At 45.0% G+C, this 27,188-nt stretch overlaps 1 protein-coding gene across 1 annotated transcript in view; it reads left to right on the forward strand.

Moving 5' to 3' along the window:
- TNNI3K (TNNI3 interacting kinase) overlaps positions 1–26,717 on the forward strand; it is a 167,825-nt gene extending 141,108 nt beyond the window's left edge. The window contains exons 24-25 of the mRNA XM_069738278.1: positions 25,093–25,172; positions 26,320–26,717. Of these exons, the coding sequence (XP_069594379.1) occupies positions 25,093–25,172; positions 26,320–26,396 (157 nt within the window). The 3' untranslated portion in view covers positions 26,397–26,717. The remainder of the gene's footprint in view (positions 1–25,092; positions 25,173–26,319) is intronic.
- The last annotated feature ends 471 nt before the right edge of the window (positions 26,718–27,188 follow it).

Here is a 27,188-nt window from a genome sequence, read left to right on the forward strand (position 1 = left end):
CGCGCCCGCACGTCTATAGTTAACAGCCGCCAGCCAATCTGAGGCTGGCAGCTGACGTCAGCCACAGCGTGCAGGTCGCCGGCGTCTGACGTCATTGTCAGTCGGCGGCGAGTGCACGCTGCAGCTGCGTGGAGAGAGCAGGAGCGCGGCAGGTAAGCAGAACTTTTTTTTCTTTTTTTCTTTTTTTTTTTTATTGAGAGCGGCGATCCGGGGGGGCCCAGGGCAGTAAAGCTGGACACAGGGAGGGCAGAAAGCTGGACACAGGGGGGGGGGGCAGAAAGCTGTACACGGGGGGGGGGGGGGCTGGACACAGGGGCAGATTGCTGGACTCAGGGGCAGAATGGAGAAACGGGGCATGATTGGAGACACAGGGGGCAGGATGACAGACATGGTGGCATGACTGGAGACACTGGGGCATGACTGGAGACAGATGGGGCAGAATTGAGACACGGGGCATGATTGGAGATGGGGCAGAATGGTGATACAGGCATGATTGGAGACACTGGAGGCAGGATTGGAGACAGATGGGGCAGGATCATGGGGCAGGATGTATACGATGGAGACAGATGGGGCAGGATGGGGAGATCATATGGGGCAGGATGGATACTCATTAGGGCAGGATGGGAGAACATATGGCTGACGCCAGGAATGAGACACACGGGGGCAGGATGGCGAATATTATTACCATAGGGGCTAATTAAGGGATATTATTACTGCAGTGATGTATTTATTTTATTTTTTGAGTATACTGTTCTAAATGGGGGGCGGTCCTATTGCTGTGTAGAGTGATACTATGTCGCCTTCTTCATGTGGTGTAATGTAGAAGTTGGGAAAATTAAGTAATGTGTTCTGCAAGTGGAACTCGAGATAACTGTGTTATTTCCTGCAGAGACGAGTCCTGGCTGGATGAAGTGATGGCGGTCTGTGTGTGTTACCTATACACTGACTGTGTTATGCATTATGCACAGTGCGGGGCTGGGATTCCAAAGGTGGCTGGCCGCAATGCCCGCGCAGGCGCAGTCTGCAAGCCTGGCTGGGACGTCAGACGGCCAGAGCTTACTGCGTCTGCGCAGCACAGCAGTACACTCCGCAGGCGCCGGTTTTGAAACGTACACAGCGCTGAGGGGGCGGCGCCGAAAGCGCAGGAAGATTGGAGTGACGGCAGAGGAGCGGTTAGAGCTGGGGAGTGAGGACCCGCCTCCCTGGCTAGAGACAGGAATTGTGGCTAAGTATAAAAACGCTTTATTTGGGGGTATACTTGAACCTAAAACTAAAAGAGCCACCTTGTTAGAATGCAGCATTACTGCTGCACAAGGTGACTCTTTTAGTTTATAACGGCTGGAGGGGTGACAGTGGCCCTTTAAAGGAGTTGTCTCCACATAACAGATGGGTAAGTTTGAAAAGTGTTTGTTAAATCAAGCGACCTTGCAATTAGCCTACAGGGAAAGGAGGGATCTTTAATTCTGCAGTTTGTAGCTTGTGTACAAATTACAGGCCACCTCTGCAATCTATCAGAGGTGGCTGGATTCCTATGCAAGTAGTGCAGAGCGCTTACAAGCTGTGTGCTATAGAGCTTGCAAACGCTGCTCAGAAGCTGGCCAGATCACGAGATCCCTCTGCGCTCCTCTGATGCTACAGATGACATCCGAGTGCAGGCCGTCACGCACCCATTTGATTACAATTTTTTTGACACTACTGAGATTTCCTTATTTTTATCTGGATTTCTCTTTTGTTCACCCTTTTGAGATACTTTTTTTTTTTTTGCAATTTTTTGTGGCGATGGAAAGCGTGAAATTAAAACAGCAACAATGTGATTGTATTATTCTTCATTATTCTTGTTATTTTACTGCGTGCACTTTGCAGAATAAGCAAAATGAAATAAACTTTATTCTGCAGGTCAGTGCGATTATCGCAAAGCCATTTTTTTATGTTTGGCAACTTTTGCACAATAAAAACAAAAATATAATTAAAAAAAAAAATAAAAAATTCTGGCTCTGCTACAACCCCAAATATTATTTAACCCATGAAAAGAAACCGACGTGGAGAGAGCAATTCAGTCTGTTATGTATTTGTTACATAATAAAAGATGGAGTAACGGGCAGCGCGTCCTGATACAGGGTGAAGCCCCCACTTCTGCTCAACATGACCGAATAGGTTTTATATTAAGGGTAAATGCTTTTTTTGGGTAGAAAATCATCATCATTCAATAGTTCCAGCAGAATTGGTGGGATTTCAGGATGACACTTCTCTTCTGTGCATATAAAGACGCTGTAGAAATGTTCATTTTTTTCCTACACTTTTTTCCTTTTAGGCTTCTATGTGATTTTTTTTTTTTTTTTTTGGAGCAGATCTGCTCTAAAACCACAGCAAAAAATTATCCTAAAAACCGTTTGGAAAAGTCTTTCTATTCATTTCTATGGGAGATAGAAGAGGTTTTTTTTAGTTTTTTTTTTTCCCCATTTCATGTTTTCGGAAAATGTCATTGAGGAGGATCCTTATGGAATCTGCTCCAACCTAAGCACTGTAAGGGTATGTTCACACGTTCAGGATTTCCATCCTTTTTTTTTCAGGACAGTTTTTTTAAAAAACTGCAGCTCTTGGCAGAAAACGCAGGTCCTTTTTTTGGTCCTTTTTTTGTCCTTTTTTGATGCGTTTTTTGATGCGTTTTTTTATCCTTTTTTTATGCAGTTTTCTATGCAGAGACTGTGTGTTTCCTAGGAAGCTTTTTAGGGCTAAAATGGCTGAAAATACCCTAACCCTACCCCTAACCCTAACCCTACCCCTAACCCTACCCCTAACCCTACCCCTACCCCTATTCTAACCTTAGTGAAAAAAAAAAAAAAAAAATTCTTAATTTTTTTATTGTCCCTACCAATGGGGGTGACAAAGTGGGGGGGGGTGTCATTTACTATTTTTTTATTTTGATCACTGAGATAGGTTATATCTCAGTGATCAAAATGCACTTTGGAGCGAATCTGCCGGCCGGCAGATTCGGCGGGCGCACTGCGCATGCGCCCGCCATTTTGCAAGATGGCGGCGCCCAGGGAGAAGACGGCCGGACGGACACCGGGACGCCGGGTAAGTATAAGGGGGGAAGATTAGGGCACGGGGGGGGGCATCGGAGCACGGGGGGGCGGGATCGGAGCACGGGGGGGCAGCCACACTCCGCCCACGAACTTCCGCCCGCTCCCCCGCACTTCCTGCTGCAGCGGTTCTGCACATCAAATCGCAGTAAAACCCGCAGATATATTTTTGATCTGCGGGTTTTACTGCGATTTTGACCTCACAATGGAGGTCTATGGGTGCAGAACCGCTGCGGTTCAGGAAAAAGAAGTGACATGCTCCTTCTTTTTTGCCGCAGCTATTCTGCGCGGCTTTTTAAACAAAATTACGGACCATGTGCACAGCAGTGACTGTTTTCCATAGGGTTACATTGTTATGTACCCTGCATGGAAAACTGCTGCGGAACCGCAGCGGCAATACCGCTGCGGTTCCGCAGTAAAAAACGCACTGTGTGAACATGGCCTAACACTTCTGGAAACCTTGCACAACCCTCCTCTAGCCCCCCACACCCTCCAAAAAAATCTCAGAAGCAGTTTTTGGGGTTGAAAACTTTTTGTAGGCCTCAGAACTTCTGATTGACCCTTAAAAAAAGAAAAACCGAACATGGCCTTACAATCATCTAGTTTCCCGACCTTCTTCTCTTTCCGAGAGCTCGTCTCCTCCCTCACAATGGATATATTACATCTATTTGTTAGGATATGAAATTTTCATTACACAGAAAATTAGGCAGAAAATGAGGCAGAATGATTCCGCTTCTTCCCATTACACATAAACAATCTCTATAAATTTGTCTCGTATTATTTCAAATGATCCAACTTATTAAAGTTTCCTGAGAAATTTCACTTTTGCCTTAAAGGGGGTCTTCTATTTATTTATTTTATGATTTCATTTATTTTAGTGTCTAGAATAAGACGTCTTAACCCTTTAATGACTCGGTTTTGTTTTTTTTCGAATACTTCTATTTTGGAAATTACCCCGTGAAGGCGATTATTATGGGATGTAGAGTCATGGCCAAAAATGTTGAGACTGACACGAGTTTTTTCGCTCTTTTAGTCGGACGTTTCTATGGTTACTGACGGACAGTAATAAACATTCCGTGCGCTGTTACATATTTTTGAAGTTTCTGTGACGCCTCAATATTCCAGGCGCTGCCCCTTTTTCTCCAGACTTTCGCCTAGCTGGATATCGGCTTCTTTTTCTTTAACTTTTTACAAAGTTTTGAATTTACTTTCAGCATATTAATAATATTAATAACAATAAAATAATTAAATGAATGTATGCAAGGTTGGTATCTCGATAATTGTATTAATCTGGAGATTCATGCTCCCGGGTCAATTCTATCACCATCAATTCTATGCCGTTGAAGCAAAACCCCAAAAACAATGGCAAGTTCTCCCCCCTCACTTGGATTTTTTTTCCCATTTTACAGTCCATTTTATGGTGCTGTAAAACGAAAGGCAAAGAAAAAATGAAAGCGCTAAAAATTAAAATTTGCCAGGTCGCTAAGAGGTTTTGTGTTGTAAATTGATAATTACTTTTATGGGGTTCCGATTCGTTGGCCTCTGTGTCGTCTCCGCCCAAGTCTGAGCCCCTTTCTCTATAGGGGGGACCCCCTATCGGCTTTTATGGCAGACCCCCTTTGAGTAGCGAGTGGTAATGGCGGAGCATCGCCCGCTCCCGGCACGCTCCCTGACTCGGGGTGTTTCTTCCGCTGCTTCATTTTGCTCTTCCCCACCAGGTCGGAGTGATTTACATTTTAGTCAGTGGAAATAAATGAATCTTTAATCTTGTGGAGCAGGAGGAGAGCGGCTTCACAACAAGCAACGTACGAGCCTGAGAAGGAGAGATAACTCCGCCGCGCACCTCAGCCGCTTAATAATATACATCGGTTCATTACTTCGTAAACTGAGACCATTAGACTTATTTTATAGGGCGACAGCATCAAAGACATTACTCTGCCGGACAAAGAAAAATCTGCGCTGTATATTCAGGGCAAGAAATCATCAATAATGACCGAGAGATGTGTCCCGAAATGGACTGAAACAGGAAAAATCAGACTTTTGGAAAATGAGATACAAGTAAAGGAGGATTCCGGGTGGAAGAATTTATCACCTATATGATAACTTATAATTCGGTGGCGGCCCGACCGCTGGGATCTGCACCGATCACCCGAATGGGGCACTTGTATCCCTGCTAGAATCAGGTGGATGTGCCAGTGCTGCTCCAATAATATTCTATAGGGCTGCCGAGCGCTGGAGCAGCTGTTGAGCATGTGCATTGCTGCTGCATTTATTCTCTAGAGGGCTGCCGAGCACTGGAGCAGCTGTTGAGCATGTGCATTGCTGCTCCATTTATTCTCTAGGGGACTGCCGAGCACTGGAGCAGCTTTTGAGCATGTGCATTGCTGCTCCATTTATTCTCTAGAGGGCTGCCGAGCGCTGGAGCAGCTGTTGAGCATGTGCATTGCGGCTCCATTCATTCTATAGAGGGCTGCCGAGCACTGGAGCAGCTGTTGAGCATGTGCATTGCTGCTCCATTCATTCTATAGAGGGCTGCCGAGCGCTGGAGCAGCTGTTGAGCATGTGCATTGCAGCTCCATTCATTCTATAGAGGGCTGCCGAGCGCTGGAGCAGCTGTCGAGCATGTGCATTGCTGCTCCATTCATTCTCCAGAGGGCTGCTGAGCGCTGGAGCAGCTGTTGAGCATGTGCATTGCGGCTCCATTCATTCTCTAGAGGGCTGCCAAGCACTGGAGCATCTGTTGAGCATGTGCATTGCATCTCCATTCATTCTCTAGAGGGCTGCCGCGCTGGAGCAGCTGTTGAGCATGTGCATTGCTGCTCCATTTATTCTCTAGAGGGCTACCGAGCGCTGGAGCAGCTGTTGAGCATGTGCATTGCGGCTCCATTCATTCTCTAGAGGGCTGCTGAGCATGTGCATTGCTGCTGCATTTATTCTCTAGAGGGCTGCCGAGCACTGGAGCAGCTGTTGAGCATGTGCATTACTGCTCCATTTATTCTCTAGAGGGCTGCGGAGCACTGGAGCAGCTGTTGAGCATGTGCATTGCTGCTCCATTTATTCTCTAGAGGGCTGCCGAGCGCTGGAGCAGCTGTTGAGCATGTGCATTGCTGCTCCATTTATTCTCTAGAGGGCTGCCGAGCGCTGGAGCAGCAAATGAGCATGTATACAGCAAACGAGCGCTGGAGCAGACAATGCACATTGCTGCTCCAATCATTCTCCAGATGGCCGCTGAGGGCTGGAGCGGCCTTCACAGGGACACAACGATGGCATTGTCAGGAGGCTTCAGGAGGCCGATGGCTATCAGGCTAGCCCAACAGTCAAACGGCAAACAGGCCAGTGGCTGCCCAAACAGATGCCAGTACTGACCCAAATCATTCACATGCTGCGCTCAGAGATTTGCAGCAGCATTTAAGTGGTTAAACAGCAGAGATAAGAGGACGATGCTGCCTGTATAACACAGCCGACACCCACTGTGTATGCTGCAGGCTCAGCTCCTGTGGCCACTGAGTTGTTTTTTTTTAAAGGGCTACAAAAGCTGAAAAACTCTTAAGAAAACAAAAGGAAAAACAACAAAAAGTATGAAATCAAGCTCTGATGTCGTATGCAAATTAGCTTCTCGGCGCTGACACGTCGGATTACTGCACTTTGAGGTGTCGTGGTTATTGTTGTCCGGCGACCTGCATTGGGGACGGGCGGGCTCTCTACGTCCCCCTGTTCCGGCTGCGTTCAGCTCCGCAGCCGTGCTTGCATTGTTTTCTCATCTCCCCATCATTATATCTATTCCCGGAGATTATGGCTTCACATCCCGCTGTAAATATTAATGTGTCGTCTCAGCCGCTGAGTGCCGCGTTACTTTGTATAATTTTATTATAACATGAAGCAATTTCCCAACTGGCAGATGTGTCATTTTGGATTCTGGCAAAGTGGCGCGTCAGAGGCAGATTGTGCTGTAGATTATTCTAAGCAGTCCGTGGTATCCAGCCAGGCCGACGTGCCCAGAAGAGGGATGGAGACGTTCCGAATACTGACACTGGAATATATCAACATTTACCCACTGATAATTGAAATAAGTGATTGTTTATCACAATGGAGTTCTGGAACACACAAGAACGCTGCCGTGTGTGGTCACAAGAATTCTCCACTTCCAATTTTTTTACACTTAAAGGGATCCTGTCAGCACGTTGCTACGTATGTACATAGCAGTAAGGCTGAGTAGCCACTTCTTCCCCAATCAAAATGACACCTATTTTGTAGAGATCCGATGACTCAATCATGAGAAATCACCTGGAAATGCACTGGGGGCGTGTCTGTGCACTCTGACTGAGTCTTAATGACACGCCCCCTGTGCACTCCCAGCCTGTTTTGCATATGAATTCTACACTAGATTTCTCATGATTGGAGCATCGGATCTCTACAAAATAGGTGTCATTTTTATTGGGGTAGAAGCAGCTCCTCATCATTGCCAAATTTTCCATATGTAAAAATCTGCTAATAGATTCCCTTTAAGCACCAAATGTATCATATAGTCTTATTTTTAAGGCATATGTTCCTACTCCTAGGAGTAATTTTTGGACATATTCTGTTATGTGGCACTATCTGGGGGGTGATATTAATATGGATGGTTCCAGCACTTTCCCGGTGTAGCGTAGGATGCGTCAGTACGTCCTATGTCAGTAAATGTCAGTAAGGGGGTAAACTCCAGCACATGTTACATTTGGTCCCTGGAATGGAGGGTTCCTGTATTTGCTACATTATATGTAAATGTAAGAAGAGAGATCTTGGAATTTGGATACATAGAATCGAGCGTGCGGTACCGAGATCTGTGGCGCGTCTCGGGGGCACCATGTCACGTCCTGCAGACCCAATAATGCCTCTTGCGGCCCCGTCCGGTCCGGCTGACAATATGGCGCGGCGTCATTCTGCGCAGTCTCGCTGTTGTGCCGTTACGTTCTGAAAACTTATGTTGATTATTCGCCTTTTTTTATTAAAATCTGCAATGAGCATTAGGACGGTAAAACCATGACTAATGCCGCTCTACTCCAAAGCTCCGCAAGGTTAATGTCGGCGTTATCGGCAGAGGCAGCCGCAAGAAGCGCAATATTCACATCAGCTTTATGGAGCATTAAAGTCAATAGCCCTCAGTATTAGTCCTAACAAAAAGAGCCGCACATGGTCTGATGGAGCGGCCGCGAGACGGCCTTCCGGACGCCCTAATAAAAGCATCGCTCTCATTTATTGCACTTTGTTTTCTCTCTTTCTTTTGACATTGTGGAAATATTTCGTTTGCAAAAGTATCAAGAGCTGGGAAGCGAAAGTGTCCCGGAGGAGCCATCGGCATTAACATAGCGGAACTGTAAATGTGAAAATGCTAATTTCTAGCTGAACGCAAACAATGGCATCGCTCCTCGGTAATTGGGGGATACAGTGTATAACCAGCACTATACACCGCCAGTGAGCCGCGCCGGAGCCACACTAACCGACCGGACCCTAATAGGGTTACACCTCTCCTGCCAAAAGATGAACGCCCGCGGGTGACCCGGGATACGTGTGAGCAGACACCGAGCGCAGACACCGTGTGCAGCCTCTTCACTGTGAAGCTATCCGAACTCGCTCCAGAAGTCTATATTCTCCTTCCATACAGGAAGTAGTTGGCTCCTAGTCCCACCCGTCCCACCCGAAGCAAATCCGAAAAGGGTGATCTGGATCCTGAGGACAGGAGATTGTGCAGACGCTCAATTTCATAGACCCCATCATCCTGCTGACCCCCGTAGACACTATTATCCTGCTGGCCCCCGTAGACACTATTATCCGCTGGCCCCCGTAGACCTCATCATCCTGCTGGCCCCCGTAGACCCCATCATCCTGCTGGCCCCCGTAGACCCCATCATCCTGCTGGCCCCCATAGACATTATTATCCTGCTGGCTCCCATAGACCCCATCATCCTGCTGACCCCCCATAGACCCTATTATCCTGCTGGCACCCATAGACCCCATTATCCTGCTGACCCCTGTAGACCCTATTATCCTGCTGGCCCCCATAGACCCCATCATCCTGCTGGCCCCCATAGACCCCATCTTCCTGCTGGCCCCCATAGACCCCATCTTCCTGCTGGCCCCCATAGAGCCTATTATCCTGCTGGCCCCCATAGACCCCATCATCCTGCTGATCCCTGTAGACCCCATCATCCTGCTGGCCCCCATAGACCCCATCTTCCTGCTGGCCCCCATAGACCCCATCATCCTGCTGACCCCTGTAGACCCCATCTTCCTGCTGGCCCCCATAGACCCCATCTTCCTGCTTGCCCCCATAGAGCCTATTATCCTGCTGACTTTAATAAACTCGATTATCCCGTTATAAAGGATTATCTTGTTGGATCCCAGACTATCATCCCACTGATCCCTATAGACCCCATTATCCTTCTGGTCCCTATATACCACATCATTCTGCTGGTCTGTATAGACATCATTAATCCTGTGGTTCTATATAGACCCCATTTTTCTGCTGGTCTTTATAGACTCGGTTATTCTGCTGCTCCCTATAGACTCCATAATCTTGCTGGTCCCTATAGACCTCATTATCCTGCTGGTCCTTATGAACCCTATTCTCTTGCTGGACCTCATTATACTGCTCATCCCCACAAACCTTTCCAACCTAGAACACCATCCAGCCACATTTTGCTACCAATTGTTCTGACATTTTATTACTATTTTATTAAAGGGGGTTTCTCACAATGACCACCTCATTACAAATGTTATATTAGCGCATATAACTGGCATAAAGGGGGCGCTCGCTCGGGACCCTCCTATAAGAGCTTCAATATTGAGTTGCTAAGACGTAGCGGCCATTCCCTGGAGTGGGGGGTGCGCAGCGTTGCGTTTCCTTGCGTTTTATATAAATTCTGTGTAATTAGAGGCTCCGTCACATTCCCGTCCTTGTGTTTCATTCCTCCCCATTTTCACAATCTCTGGTTGCTGTCAGGGAATTAGATCATTTCTGTTAATATCAATAACCTGAGGCCGTTGTTTTTCACTTGTTTTCTTTTTGCTGCCGGCAGAACCGTGACATTTTGCCATATTTTGGAAAACGGCACAAAACGATGCGGTGCTGCCTCCAAAATAAACCCACCATGGCTGCAAGGTGATCACAAACGAAATCCGTCTCCTGTTCTGATACTTTGCTACAATGTATCAGCGTGTATGAAATGTCTGGTTAGAACACAGAGGAGATCGGAGACTGCATACAATTGTAACAAACCCGCAGCTGTGAGATACATGAGATCCATACAGGTTGTCAGTACCTGCATAAATATACTCAGTCACTGGCTGCTATCAATCATCTGCAAAATGGGGAAATATCCAAGTAGAAGTTATACTATAAAGTTTCAGAACTTTTCGATATGCAAAAAAAAAAACAGGAATGCCCCTTTAAATGTTAATATCTCCAATGATCTGAGCCCCAAATTAATAGGATTATTAGCACAGAGATCCAGACTCACCTTCCATGTGCCGGAGGATTGCATCCTAAGGACTGATGGGACCAGACCTGAGCGAGGAGCCTGCAGGACGCCCCGAGCGGCTCCTCTCCTCTCTTTATATGCCCGGATGATGTTCTGCTATCTGAGAGGGGAAGGAAGAATCAAGATTAAGGTTTGTCTTACCTGGAAAAAGCAGATAAACCTTCTAGAAGACGAGAGCGACACTTGTGCATGGCGAAGACGCCATAAGGAGTCTGTCCGGAACCTGATAGCGGAGCAGCCCATCAAATATTTATACGGGAAGGACAAAGGCGCCACATGTCCGGGAGCTGCTGCTATACAGGCAGGTCCTTCGTGCAGACGCCATGTATACAACCAAGAATGTGCATGAAGACGCTGTTCACACGGAGCGTTACCATTCAACCAAGAATGTGCGTGGCCCCGGGCACTCAAGCTAAAGGGGGAAAGGTCTTTAAAGGGGGTTTAATAAAGTCTGTATTCGTGACGCCACCTGTGGTTCTCGGTCAGAGGTGGCCGACGCTGCTTCAAGGGGTCCTCTGGGGTGATGTTACTGCAGCAAGATGGTGACACTTCCCACAGGTGAAGCGGGGTTCCCCGGGCTCCCAAGGTCTATGGTCCAGATGGTGTGGTGGTTGCCAGCAAATAAATGGAGGACACGGTTTTAAAGTCTTCACCTGGGTTACTGGTGGTAGCAGGCCACAGTCCAGGATACCAGCAACAGGTGGTGATAACGTCCAGCCGGCCTGGAGGCAATAGTGGATCCCTCTCTCCGGTGAGGTAAGCCTTCCTGCTAGCGCTCGTATGCGAGGTCCTTGCTGCCTGTGGCTTCCGTACAAAGTCCTCTCTCTCCTGTCCTGGGACAGTTACTTGTATGATGGGCAGTTCGAGCCTTTTTATAGGGTCTCTATCGCTACCCGGGCTCATAGTTCTGCTTCATCTCCAGGTGTGGTGTGGGCAAATCACATACAGTTCTAAGCCCTCCGGTTCTGCCGTGTGACCTGGAGTACAACACGACCTCGGGCTCCCGGTGCCCGGTTCCTGCACTTCGGCTCTGAGGGTGCCCGGTCACAGTTCCCCTCTGAGCCTCTTTCCTTCTTCTGTGCTCCTTTCCTCTGATGCTTCACTAACATTCAACCCCTCGGGTTATCCTTCTTTCTTGGAGCTGCAGCTCAGTCCTGGCTGCACGGCTCCACTGTCTGCTACAGATTTCTTTCTCCTATCTCTCCCTCCAACAGACTAACTGACTCCTACTCCATACCAGAATACATATATCTGATGGAAACTCCCCTGAATCCGGGTTCAGAGCTCCCCCTTCTGGCCTGGATTCAGAATGTGTTGAATCGAGTGGCTTACCTGGTAAAGATAATCCTCCTTGCCTCCAAGCATGATATCGTCCTCCCCAAAAGGAAGGCAATATCACTGTAACAACAAGCTACTTGGGGTATTACATGTACGCCATCCAAAAGGGTCGCCGGTGAAAAGACAAGAACACCTATCCATGGAGCAGGTGATAACTTGTGCATCTGGGGGGCTCCAACCACTGGGGGCCGCAGGATCAGCAGAATGGAGCACTAAGTCAGTGCACATACTTGACTGCCGCTCTATTCTTTGTCTCCGCTTTTTCCAGCAGTCCCCATAGAGAATCGATGGAGCGGCGGTCCAACAGGTGCTCTGCCACTTCATTCTAATGGGGATAAAAGTGCCCCCTTCTGCCAATCGGTGGGACCCCCATGGGTCAATAACTTGTCGCCTTTCCTGTGGACAGAAGAAAAGTTATTTTCACTGGACAACCCCTTTAAGGCTCCAGTATGTGTTCCAAAAATGTGGCACGATTCAACCGCCCGTCTAACGTGTATAGGCGCCCCCTACCTCTCCTTAAAGGATGATGTCAGAGGAGAGACCCCCAATCCTCTAATTCTCCAGGGAGAAACCTAGCAGCAGCCGATTCCACATATACAGCATACGTGCACGCTCATCCTAACCGAGCATGCATGTTTAGCTACTGTGATTGTGCTAGGAAGAAAAATGGGGTCTCTGTAAGCAGTGATTTGAGGGTGTCTAAGTGAATAGGAGCAGAGATGCAGTACCCAGGAACGGCCACTACACGGTGTCGAGAGTTGTGCGGTTTGCTCCATGTAGTGTTTATATCCAGCTGGAGCTGGTGGTAACTGCTGATCAGTGGGGGCAACGGTGTCGGACCCCATCTACCTGATATTGATGGATAGCTTATCAGAATCCTAATACTGGAAACCCCCTCTAATATTAAGCCCTAAATCACTCCAAGAGTCAGAGATACTTAAAGCGGATCTGCAGTCTGCAGACATTATTATATATTTCTAAGTCTGCTGCAGATCAGGAGCAAAGAAACCAGGTGCAATTTTCAAGGCAAAATTGCCACAAATTTTCATCAGAATTGGCGTGTGGGTTTTGCAGCAAATATTGTTAGAGAATTGCTGCAGACTTTACCCCGTGCATTGTAAGGGCGACGTCCGCACAGAATCCCGCCCATACAATTAGCATAATGCGGGTTTGAGAGTCGGCAATTTACATGCAGATAACGACCAAAACGTGAAGATGAGTTCTGATGCACGACCTCCGTGTGTGTACTGAGCCTTACAGCGGACCAGGCAGAAAATCTGCAGCATCCGGGAAGATTGATGCGCGGTTGAATCCACAGAGGGTCAATTCTTTCTGAACATTTCACTACTTAAAATGACCAGGACAAAATTTCCATCAAATCCACTGTAGATTTTGCTGCAGAACAGCTGCATGAAGCGATACAAAGTGTGAACCGATGATAGTGGTCCGAACCCAGAACTGCAATTAATATACGAAGACCGAATAAATTAACTACAAACACATCGCAGACGGGAACTAATCGCTGCAGAGCCCAATTTAGGCTCCTGACAAGATGAAAGTGACGCCCGCACGGAGCCCGGGTAGATTTCTGAGTGTTTTTATAACCTGATTACAACCAATGACATTTCCCTCCCTGTTTTCTATGATGTGTTCATTATTATTAGCTTCGCCGCTCAATATTACAAGTGACTTAAGTTCCTGAGCCTGATTAATTAATCACTGAAGATATTTTAAGATACTTATGATAATTTACTTTCCTTTTGATTTGCAAATAATAAAAACATTTCTGCTTCTGCTGACAGATCCTCGCAGGTTACGGTAATTACACCGACTTTTATGTCCATGATTGGGCACCAATTAAAAAAAGTGCAAAGAAGAAAATAAAAAGAGAAAAAAGTAATTCCCGACTTTACAAAGGGTTGTGTGTGATAAAAAAATCTAAAGTTTTACTTTCTCAATCTGCACCACTCCTGTATATAGGATCTGCCTGGGAATGAATTTCAGTCTCATTAGGTTGTAACTCAGGATCAGTAATGTAATGTATGTACACAGTGACTGCACCAGCAGAATAGTGAGTGCAGCTCTGGAGTATAATACAGGATGTAACTCAGGATCAGTAATGTAATGTATGTACACAGTGACTGCACCAGCAGAATAGTGAGTGCAGCTCTGGAGTATAATACAGGATGTAACTCAGGATCAGTAATGTAATGTATGTACACAGTGACTGCACCAGCAGAATAGTGATTGCAGCTCTGGGGTATAATACAGGATGTAACTCGGGATCAGTAATGTAATGTATGTACACAGTGACTGCACCAGCAGTATAGTGAGTGCAGCTCTGGAGTATAATACTGGATATAGCTCAGGATCAGTAATGTAATGTATGTACACACTGACTGCACCAGCAGAATAGTGAGTGCAGCTCTGGGGTGTAATACAGGATGTAACTCAGGATCAGTAATGTAATGTATGTACACAGTGACTGCACCAGCAGAATAGTGAGTGCAGCTCTGGAGTATAATATAGGATGTAACTCAGGATCAGTAATGTAATGTATGTACACAGTGACTGCACCAGCAGAATAGTGAGTGCAGCTCTGGAGTATAATACAGGATGTAACTCAGGATCAGTAATGTAATGTATGTACACAGTGACTGCACCAGCAGAATAGTGAGTGCAGCTCTGGAGTATAATACAGGATGTAACTCAGGATCAGTAATGTAATGTATGTACACAGTGACTGCACCAGCAGAATAGTGAGTGCAGCTCTGGAGTATAATACAGGATGTAACTCAGGATCAGTAATGTAATGTATGTACACAGTGACTGCACCAGCAGAATAGTGAGTGCAGCTCTGGAGTATAATACAGGATGTAACTCAGGATCAGTAATGTAATGTATGTACACAGTGACTGCACCAGCAGAATAGTGAGTGCAGCTCTGGAGTATAATACAGGATGTAACTCAGGATCAGTAATGTAATGTATGTACACAGTGACTGCACCAGCAGAATAGTGAGTGCAGCTCTGGAGTATAATACAGGATGTAACTCAGGATCAGTAATGTAATGTATGTACACAGTGACTGCACCAGCAGAATAGTGAGTGCAGCTCTGGAGTATAATACAGGATGTAACTCAGGATCAGTAATGTAATGTATGTACACAGTGACTGCACCAGCAGAATAGTGAGTGCAGCTCTGGAGTATAATACAGGATGTAACTAAGGATCAGTAATGTAATGTATGTACACAGTGACTGCACCAGCAGAATAGTGAGTGCAGCTCTGGAGTATAATACAGGATGTAACTCAGGATCAGTAATGTAATGTATGTACACAGTGACTGCACCAGCAGAATAGTGAGTGCAGCTCTGGAGTATAATACAGGATGTAACTCAGGATCAGTAATGTAATGTATGTACACAGTGACTGCACCAGCAGAATAGTGAGTGCAGCTCTGGGTATAATACAGGATGTAACTCAGGATCAGTAATGTAATGTATGTTCACAGTGACTGCACCAGCTGAATAGTGAGTGCAGCTCTGGGGTATAATACAAGATGTAACTCAGGATCAGTAATGTAATGTATGTACACAGTGACTGCACCAGCAGAATAGTGAGTGCAGCTCTGGGGTATAATACAGGATGTAACTCAGGATCAGTAATGTAATGTGTGTACACAGTGACTGCACCAGCAGAATAGTGAGCGCAGCTCTGGAGTATAATACAGGAGTTAACTCAGGATCAGTAATGTAATGTATGTACACAGTGACTGCACCAGCAGAATAGTGAGTGCAGCTCTGGAGTATAATACAGGATGTAACTCAGGATCAGTAATGTAATGTATGTACACAGTGACTGCTCCAGCAGAATAGTGAGTGCAGCTCTGGAGTATAATACAGGATGTAACTCAGGATCAGTAATGTAATGTATGTACACAGTGACTGCACCAGCAGAATAGTGAGTGCAGCTCTGGGGTATAATACAGGATGTAACTCAGGATCAGTAATGTATGTACACAGTGACTGCACCAGCAGAATAGTGAGTGCAGCTCTGGGGTATAATACAGGATGTATCTCAGGATCAGTAATGTAATGTATGTACAGAGTGACTGCACCAGCAGAATAGTGAGTGCAGCCCTGGAGTATAATACAGGATGTAACTAAGAATCAGTAATGTAATGTATGTACACAGTGATTGCACCAGCAGAATAGTGAGTGCAGCTCTGGAGTATAATACAGGATGTAACTCAGGATCAGTAATGTAATGTATGTACACAGTGATTGCACCAGCAGAATAGTGAGTGCAGCTCTGGAGTATAATACAGGATGTAACTCAGGATCAGTAATGTAATGTATGTACACAGTGACTGCACCAGCAGAATAGTGAGTACAGCTCTGGGGTATAATACAGCATGTAACTCAGGATCAGTAATGTAATGTATGTACACAGTGACTGCACCAGCAGAATAGTGAGTGCAGCTCTGGAGTATAATACAGGATGTAACTCAGGATCAGTAATGTAATGTATGTACACAGACTGCACCAGCAGAATAGTGAGTGCAGCTCTGGGGTATAATACAGGATGTAACTCAGGATCAGTAATGTAATGTATGTACACAGTGACTGCACCAGCAGAATAGTGACTGCAGCTCTGGGGTATAATACAGGATGTAACTCAGGATCAGTAATGTAATGTATGTACACAGTGACTGCACCAGCAGAATAGTGAGTGCAGCTCTGGGGTATAATACAGGATGTAACTCAGGATCAGTAATGTAATGTATGTACACAGTGACCTAACCAGCAGAATATTGAGTGCAGCTCTGGAGTATAATACAGGATGTAACTCAGGATCAGTAATGTAATGTATGTACACAGTGACTGCACCAGCAGAATAGTGAGTGCAGCTCTGGAGTATAATACAGGATGTAACTCAGGATCAGTAATGTAATGTATGTACACAGTGACTGCAGCAGCAGAATAGTGAGCGCAGCTCTAGGGTATAATACAGGAGGTAACTCAGGATCAGTAATGTAATGTATGTGCACAGTGACTGCAGCAGCAGAATAGTGAGTGCAGCTCTGGAGTATAATACAGGATGTAACTCAGGATCAGTAATGTAATGTATTTAAACAGTGAACGCACCAGCAGAATAGTGAGTGCAGCTCTGGGGTATAATACAGGAGGTAACTCAGGATCAGTAATGTAATGTATGTACACAGTGACTGCACCAGCAGAATAGTGAGTGCAGCTCTGGAGTATAATACAGGTTGTAACTCAGGATCAGTAATGTAATGTATGTACACAGTGACTGCACCAGCAGAATAGTGAGTGCAGCTCTGGAGTATAATACAGGATGTAACTCAGGATCAGTAATGTAATGTATGTACACAGTGACTGCAGCAGCAGAATAGTGAGCGCAGCTCTAGGGTATAATACAGGAGGTAACTCAGGATCAGTAATGTAATGTATGTGCACAGTGACTGCAGCAGCAGAATAGTGAGTGCAGCTCTGGAGTATAATACAGGTTGTAACTCAGGATCAGTAATGTAATGTATGTACACAGTGACTGCACCAGCCGAATAGTGAGTGCAGCTCTGGAGTATAATACAGGATGTAACTCAGGATCAGTAATGTAATGTATGTAAACAGTGACCGCACCAGCAGAATAGTGAGTGCAGCTCTGGGGTATAATACAGGAGGTAACTCAGGATCAGTAATGTAATGTATGTACACAGTGACTGCACCAGCAGAATAGTGAGTGCAGCTCTGGAGTATAATACAGGATGTAACTCAGGATCAGTAATGTAATGTATGTACACAGTGACTGCATCAGCAGAATAGTGAGTGCAGCTCTGGGGTATAATACAGAAGGTAACTCAGGATCAGTAATGTAATGTATGTACACAGTGACTGCACCAGCAGAATAGTCAGTGCAGCTCTGGGGTATAATACAGAATGTAACTCAGGATCAGTAATGTAATGTATGTACACAGTGACTGCACCAGCAGAAAAGTGAGTGCAGCTCTGGGGTATAATACAGGATGTAACTCAGAATCAGTAATGTATGTACACAGTGACTGCACCAGCAGAATAGTGAGTGCAGCTCTGGGGTATAATACAGGATGTAACTCAGGATCAGTAATGTAATGTATGTACACAGTGACTGCACCAGCAGAATAGTGAGTGCAGCTCTGGAGTATAATACAGGATATAACTCAGGATCAGTAATGTAATGTATGTACACAGTGACTGCACCAGCAGAATAGTGAGTGCAGCTCTGGGGTATAATACAGGAGGTAACTCAGGATCAGTAATGTATGTATACAGTGACTGCACCAGCAGAATAGTGAGTGCTGCTCTGGAGTATAATACAGGATGTAACTCGGGATCAGTAATGTAATGTATGTATACAGTGACTGCACCAGCAGAATAGCGAGTGCAGCTCTGGAGGATAATACAGGATATAACTCGGGATCAGTAATGTAATGTATGTACACCGTGACTGCACCAGCAGAATAGTGAGTGCTGCTCTGGGGTATAATACAGGATGTAACCCAGGATCAGTAATGTAATGTATGTACACAGTGACTGCACCAGCAGAATAGTGAGTGCAGCTCTGGAGTATAATACAGGATGTAACTCAGGATCAGTAATGTAATGTATGTACACAGTGACTGCAGCAGCAGAATAGTGAGTGCAGCTCTGGGGTATAATACAGGATGTAACTCAGGATCAGTAATGTATGTACACAGTGACTGCCCCAGCAGAATAGTGAGTGCAGCTCTGGAGTATAATACAGGATGTAACTCAGGATCAGTAATGTAATGTATGTACACAGTGACTGCACCAGCAGAATAGTGAGTGCAGCTCTAGGGTATAATACAGGATGTAACTCGGGATCAGTAATGTAATGTATGTACACAGTGACTGCACCTGCAGAATAGCGAGTGCAGCTCTGGAGGATAATACAGGATGTAACTCAGAATCAGTAATGTAATGTATGTACACAGTGACTGCACCAGCAGAATAGTGAGTGCTGCTCTGGGGTATAATACAGGATGTAACCCAGGATCAGTAATGTAATGTGTATGTACACAGTGACTGCACCAGCAGAATAGTGAGTGCAGCTCTGGGGTATAATACAGGATTTAACTCAGGATCAGTAATATAATGTATGTACACAGTGACTGCACCAGCAGAATAGTGAGTGCAGCTCTGGAGTATAATACAGGATGTAACTCAGGATCAGTAATGTAATGTATGTACACAGTGACTGCACCAGCAGAATAGTGAGTGCAGCTCTAGAGTATAACACAGGATGTAACTCAGGATCAGTAATGTAATGTATGTACACAGTGACTGCACCAGCAGAATAGTGAGTGCAGCTCTGGAGTATAATACAGGATGTAACTCAGGATCAGTAATGTAATGTATGTACACAGTGACTGCACCAGCAGAATAGTGAGTGCAGCTCTGGAGTATAATACAGGAGGTAACTCAGGATCAGTAATGTAATGTATGTACACAGTGACTGCACCAGCAGAATAGTGAGTGCAGCTCTGGAGTATAATACAGGATGTAACTCAGGATCAGTAATGTAATGTATGTACACAGTGACTGCCCCAGCAGAATAGTGAGTGCAGCTCTGGGGTATAATACAGGATGTAACTCGGGATCAGTAATGTAATATATGTACACAGTGACTGCACCAGCAGAATAGTGAGTGCAGCTCTGGAGTATAATACAGGATGTAACTCAGGATCAGTAATGTAATGTATGTACACAGTGACTGCACCAGCAGAATAGTGAGTGCAGCTCTGGAGTATAATACAGGATGTAACTCAGGATCAGTAATGTAATGTATGTACACAGTGACTGCACCAGCAGAATAGTGAGTGCAGCTCTGGAGTATAATACAGGATGTAACTCAGAATCAGTAATGTAATGTATGTACACAGTGACTGCACCAGCAGAATAGTGAGTGCTGCTCTGGGGTATAATACAGGATGTAACCCAGGATCAGTAATGTAATGTGTATGTACACAGTGACTGCACCAGCAGAATAGTGAGTGCAGCTCTGGGGTATAATACAGGATTTAACTCAGGATCAGTAATATAATGTATGTACACAGTGACTGCACCAGCAGAATAGTGAGTGCAGCTCTGGAGTATAATACAGGATGTAACTCAGGATCAGTAATGTAATGTATGTACACAGTGACTGCACCAGCAGAATAGTGAGTGCAGCTCTAGAGTATAACACAGGATGTAACTCAGGATCAGTAATGTAATGTATGTACACAGTGACTGCACCAGCAGAATAGTGAGTGCAGCTCTGGGGTATAATACAGGATGTAACTCAGGATCAGTAATGTAATGTATGTACACAGTGACTGCACCAGCAGAATAGTGACTGCAGCTCTGGGGTATAATACAGGATGTAACTCAGGATCAGTAATGTAATGTATGTACACAGTGACTGCACCAGCAGAATAGTGAGTGCAGCTCTGGGGTATAATACAGGATGTAACTCAGGATCAGTAATGTAATGTATGTACACAGTGACCTAACCAGCAGAATATTGAGTGCAGCTCTGGAGTATAATACAGGATGTAACTCAGGATCAGTAATGTAATGTATGTACACAGTGACTGCACCAGCAGAATAGTGAGTGCAGCTCTGGAGTATAATACAGGATGTAACTCAGGATCAGTAATGTAATGTATGTACACAGTGACTGCAGCAGCAGAATAGTGAGCGCAGCTCTAGGGTATAATACAGGAGGTAACTCAGGATCAGTAATGTAATGTATGTGCACAGTGACTGCAGCAGCAGAATAGTGAGTGCAGCTCTGGAGTATAATACAGGATGTAACTCAGGATCAGTAATGTAATGTATTTAAACAGTGACCGCACCAGCAGAATAGTGAGTGCAGCTCTGGGGTATAATACAGGAGGTAACTCAGGATCAGTAATGTAATGTATGTACACAGTGACTGCACCAGCAGAATAGTGAGTGCAGCTCTGGAGTATAATACAGGTTGTAACTCAGGATCAGTAATGTAATGTATGTACACAGTGACTGCACCAGCCGAATAGTGAGTGCAGCTCTGGAGTATAATACAGGATGTAACTCAGGATCAGTAATGTAATGTATGTAAACAGTGACCGCACCAGCAGAATAGTGAGTGCAGCTCTGGGGTATAATACAGGAGGTAACTCAGGATCAGTAATGTAATGTATGTACACAGTGACTGCACCAGCAGAATAGTGAGTGCAGCTCTGGAGTATAATACAGGATGTAACTCAGGATCAGTAATGTAATGTATGTACACAGTGACTGCATCAGCAGAATAGTGAGTGCAGCTCTGGGGTATAATACAGAAGGTAACTCAGGATCAGTAATGTAATGTATGTACACAGTGACTGCACCAGCAGAATAGTGAGTGCAGCTCTGGGGTATAATACAGAATGTAACTCAGGATCAGTAATGTAATGTATGTACACAGTGACTGCACCAGCAGAATAGTGAGTGCAGCTCTGGGGTATAATACAGGATGTAACTCAGAATCAGTAATGTATGTACACAGTGACTGCACCAGCAGAATAGTGAGTGCAGCTCTGGGGTATAATACAGGATGTAACTCAGGATCAGTAATGTAATGTATGTACACAGTGACTGCACCAGCAGAATAGTGAGTGCAGCTCTGGAGTATAATACAGGATATAACTCAGGATCAGTAATGTAATGTATGTACACAGTGACTGCACCAGCAGAATAGTGAGTGCAGCTCTGGGGTATAATACAGGAGGTAACTCAGGATCAGTAATGTATGTATACAGTGACTGCACCAGCAGAATAGTGAGTGCTGCTCTGGAGTATAATACAGGATGTAACTCGGGATCAGTAATGTAATGTATGTATACAGTGACTGCACCAGCAGAATAGCGAGTGCAGCTCTGGAGGATAATACAGGATATAACTCGGGATCAGTAATGTAATGTATGTACACCGTGACTGCACCAGCAGAATAGTGAGTGCTGCTCTGGGGTATAATACAGGATGTAACCCAGGATCAGTAATGTAATGTGTATGTACACAGTGACTGCACCAGCAGAATAGTGAGTGCAGCTCTGGGGTATAATACAGGATGTAACTCAGGATCAGTAATGTAATGTATGTACACAGTGACTGCACCAGCAGAATAGTGACTGCAGCTCTGGGGTATAGTACAGGATGTAACTCAGGATCAGTAATGTAATGTATGTACACAGTGACTGCACCAGCAGAATAGTGAGTGCAGCTCTGGAGTATAATACAGGATGTAACTCAGGATCAGTAATGTAATGTATGTACACAGTGACTGCATCAGCAGAATAGTGAGTGCAGCTCTGGGGTATAATACAGAAGGTAACTCAGGATCAGTAATGTAATGTATGTACACAGTGACTGCACCAGCAGAATAGTGAGTGCAGCTCTGGGGTATAATACAGAATGTAACTCAGGATCAGTAATGTAATGTATGTACACAGTGACTGCACCAGCAGAATAGTGAGTGCAGCTCTGGGGTATAATACAGGATGTAACTCAGAATCAGTAATGTATGTACACAGTGACTGCACCAGCAGAATAGTGAGTGCAGCTCTGGGGTATAATACAGGATGTAACTCAGGATCAGTAATGTAATGTATGTACACAGTGACTGCACCAGCAGAATAGTGAGTGCAGCTCTGGAGTATAATACAGGATATAACTCAGGATCAGTAATGTAATGTATGTACACAGTGACTGCACCAGCAGAATAGTGAGTGCAGCTCTGGGGTATAATACAGGAGGTAACTCAGGATCAGTAATGTATGTATACAGTGACTGCACCAGCAGAATAGTGAGTGCTGCTCTGGAGTATAATACAGGATGTAACTCGGGATCAGTAATGTAATGTATGTATACAGTGACTGCACCAGCAGAATAGCGAGTGCAGCTCTGGAGGATAATACAGGATATAACTCGGGATCAGTAATGTAATGTATGTACACCGTGACTGCACCAGCAGAATAGTGAGTGCTGCTCTGGGGTATAATACAGGATGTAACCCAGGATCAGTAATGTAATGTGTATGTACACAGTGACTGCACCAGCAGAATAGTGAGTGCAGCTCTGGGGTATAATACAGGATGTAACTCAGGATCAGTAATGTAATGTATGTACACAGTGACTGCACCAGCAGAATAGTGACTGCAGCTCTGGGGTATAGTACAGGATGTAACTCAGGATCAGTAATGTAATGTATGTACACAGTGACTGCACCAGCAGAATAGTGAGTGCAGCTCTGGGGTATAATACAGGATGTAACTCAGGATCAGTAATGTATGTACACAGTGACTGCCCCAGCAGAATAGTGAGTGCAGCTCTGGAGTATAATACAGGATGTAACTCAGGATCAGTAATGTAATGTATGTACACAGTGACTGCCCCAGCAGAATAGTGAGTGCAGCTCTGGAGTATAATACAGGATGTAACTCCGGATCAGTAATGTAATGTATGTACACAGTGACTGCACCAGCAGAATAGTGAGTGCAGCTCTAGGGTATAATACAGGATGTAACTCGGGATCAGTAATGTAATGTATGTACACAGTGACTGCACCTGCAGAATAGCGAGTGCAGCTCTGGAGGATAATACAGGATGTAACTCAGAATCAGTAATGTAATGTATGTACACAGTGACTGCACCAGCAGAATAGTGAGTGCTGCTCTGGGGTATAATACAGGATGTAACCCAGGATCAGTAATGTAATGTGTATGTACACAGTGACTGCACCAGCAGAATAGTGAGTGCAGCTCTGGGGTATAATACAGGATGTAACTCAGGATCAGTAATATAATGTATGTACACAGTGACTGCACCAGCAGAATAGTGAGTGCAGCTCTGGAGTATAATACAGGATGTAACTCAGGATCAGTAATGTAATGTATGTACACAGTGACTGCACCAGCAGAATAGTGAGTGCAGCTCTAGAGTATAACACAGGATGTAACTCAGGATCAGTAATGTAATGTATGTACACAGTGACTGCACCAGCAGAATAGTGAGTGCAGCTCTGGAGTATAATACAGGATGTAACTCAGGATCAGTAATGTAATGTATGTACACAGTGACTGCACCAGCAGAATAGTGAGTGCAGCTCTGGAGTATAATACAGGATGTAACTCAGGATCAGTAATGTAATGTATGTACACAGTGACTGCACCAGCAGAATAGTGAGTGCAGCTCTGGAGTATAATACAGGATGTAACTCAGGATCAGTAATGTAATGTATGTACACAGTGACTGCCCCAGCAGAATAGTGAGTGCAGCTCTGGGGTATAATACAGGATGTAACTCGGGATCAGTAATGTAATATATGTACACAGTGACTGCACCAGCAGAATAGTGAGTGCAGCTCTGGAGTATAATACAGGATGTAACTCAGGATCAGTAATGTAATGTATGTACACAGTGACTGCACCAGCAGAATAGTGAGTGCAGCTCTGGGGTATAATACAGGATGTAACTCAGGATCAGTAATGTAATGTATGTACACAGTGACTGCACCAGCAGAATAGTGAGTGCAGCTCTGGAGTATAATACAGGATGTAACTCAGGATCAGTAATGTAATGTATGTACACAGTGACTGCCCCAGCAGAATAGTGAGTGCAGCTCTGGGGTATAATACAGGATGTAACTCGGGATCAGTAATGTAATATATGTACACAGTGACTGCACCAGCAGAATAGTGAGTGCAGCTCTGGGGTATAATACAGGATGTAACTCAGGATCAGTAATGTAATGTATGTACACAGTGACTGCACCAGCAGAATAGTGAGTGCAGCTCTGGGGTATAATACAGGATGTAACTCAGGATCAGTAATGTAATGTATGTACACAGTGACTGCACCAGCAGAATAGTGAGTGCAGCTCTGGGGTATAATACAGGATGTAACTCAGGATCAGTACATATCATATAATGTATTTACAAGTTAAATCAGCTCTTTATGCAGATTATGTTGCTGAAAGGTGAACGTGCCATTAAAAAGCCTTTGAGAAGTAATTTTGCATATAAGATAATATTTTGGCTGTTTTGTTATCTCCTCTTGGTATTTGCAGCACAGATGCCGCCCCCGGACGGGGTCTAACCTTAGAAGAAATGAAGAAAAGTTTCCAGTACCCACCAGTAGACAAGAATGGTAAAGTACAGATGTCTCCCCACCAGTAATCACATAATCACCGCGTTGTTCTTCGTTGCAAGACGCTGAAAATCTGAACGTTTATTTTAAGACAAGTACAATGTGTTATTTCTAGCGGCAGCTTGGACTCTTAACACTTAAATACACGGCTGGAGCTGTTATCTGGAAGATTGATTTTAAAAACTTGTGTATATAGATAGATCATAGATAGATATGAGGATTTACTACTGACTTCTAGAAGGTATTTATTATCACTGTTAAGATCTCCCCCAAAATAAAAAGACCCCGAGTCCCTGTGCTGAGATTAGTTGCAGTTGGTGGGAGAACGTGGACACAAGTGTTCATTCTTCCTGCAGTGCCCCCGCAGGGGGAATAAGGCATTACACAGTTGGAAATAAAATCAATGCATAGACTGGACCCTTCTCTGTAACGTAAAACGCTCGTTCGTCAGGTGAAACGAGTTTTAAATTTGCCTAAAATCCATGATTGTCTGCAGCACATAGGATGGGATAAACAGTGTCGGACTGGGGTGCCAGTGGTCTACCAGTAACATTGACTTTGGGGGGCCACTTTTCACCTGCATACAAATATTACACAACCCTCGTTCACAAATCTACCTATATCTCTATATAATAATACACCGGGTAGTTTGGTTAATGAATGAGATGCTGCTTTTTTCTGTACAGAGTGAATCAAGTGAATTATGCCGAGTACTGCTCATACAGTGGGGTTGGGGGCCCAGATCTGCACAGGGGCCCACCGGGGGATTCCCCTGTTCCCCTGTGGGCCAGTCCGAGCATTTGCGTAAATATAACATGTAGCGGGTCGGCGGTCATTTTGTAGCCTAGTTACACAGAATGACAAAGAATGCCATTGTTCTCGGCAGCACATGTGAACACAGAGTGATGTGCTGCCGAGAGCAATGATTTTTAATCAAGCATAAAAATCATTTCACGGTTCATCGGGTGATTGACAGCCTGTTAAGACAAACCAATAATCGTGAAACTAGAAGTCCAAATTTTCGCATCTCGCACCGTCAGTCGACGTGTAAAGCAGCCACGGTCGTGGGAGATGGATGCTCTCTCGCGTGTCGCGGACGTGATGCTTCGCCGCCGCTGCATTTACTTTATTTCCCTTCATTTCGCAGGTTATGTGTCTGATCCCATGAGCACAATGCGATTTCATTCTTGCTGCAGGAGCAGCAGCTTCGAAGACGGTAACTGACAGATGGAGCCGTTACTGCCTGTGACGATATCCCGGTGAAAAGGGCGAGCGCACCGCCACCTGACAGCCCGGAGGGGAGTGTTCACACACAGCCATCAGCTTTAGTTTTCATTGATGTGGGATAATTCATCTTTATAGCTTTGTTTTGCTCTTGTTTCATTACATGATTCGGCTGTGAGCTTATATCCAGTGTAACCTGGCACCAAACCACCCGATCCCGGGAACTTTACCGCACACGAGCCGCGCTCTCCTACCGCCGAGTCGTCACTTTCTTGACGTTTGTTAAATCATTAATCCATTAAAAATATAAAACATTGCTCCATCTTCTGTTCTACGTCCTTTATTCCCCTGTGATAAACTCCGCTTCACCTGTTACATCAGCAGTTACATAAAAGATGCATTAAACTTTGTAACATTTCTTAGATGCATCTTCCTCACCTTCCGGAAGCCGTTAGTTCCCCGGTCCTGTCTACGTTTCTCTGTAAATGCTCAAACTTCATTTATCAAAAATCTCCACAGTGCTAAGAAGTCAAGGAGGAGAGGTGAGGGGGGAGGAGGCGATGCAGCTGCAGATTCTCTCTTTTTCCTAATAGTGACCCTTTAAATCCAGAAGTAAATTTTCCTTTTAACTCATTGGTTATGGAGCCCCATGTAATAGTTTGGAAAGGGTCCATTATTGGACATAGCGAATAGCAGCTTCTACGTAGCCATTTTTAGTTATTTAAAGAAAGAGGGCTGACTAGTCTGGGGAGCTAATGCGCCATCAATCAGTCAAAGCCATCATTAGCATAG

Source organism: Ranitomeya imitator, chromosome 8 (assembly GCF_032444005.1).
Source record: "Ranitomeya imitator isolate aRanImi1 chromosome 8, aRanImi1.pri, whole genome shotgun sequence".
NCBI lineage: Eukaryota > Metazoa > Chordata > Amphibia > Anura > Dendrobatidae > Ranitomeya > Ranitomeya imitator.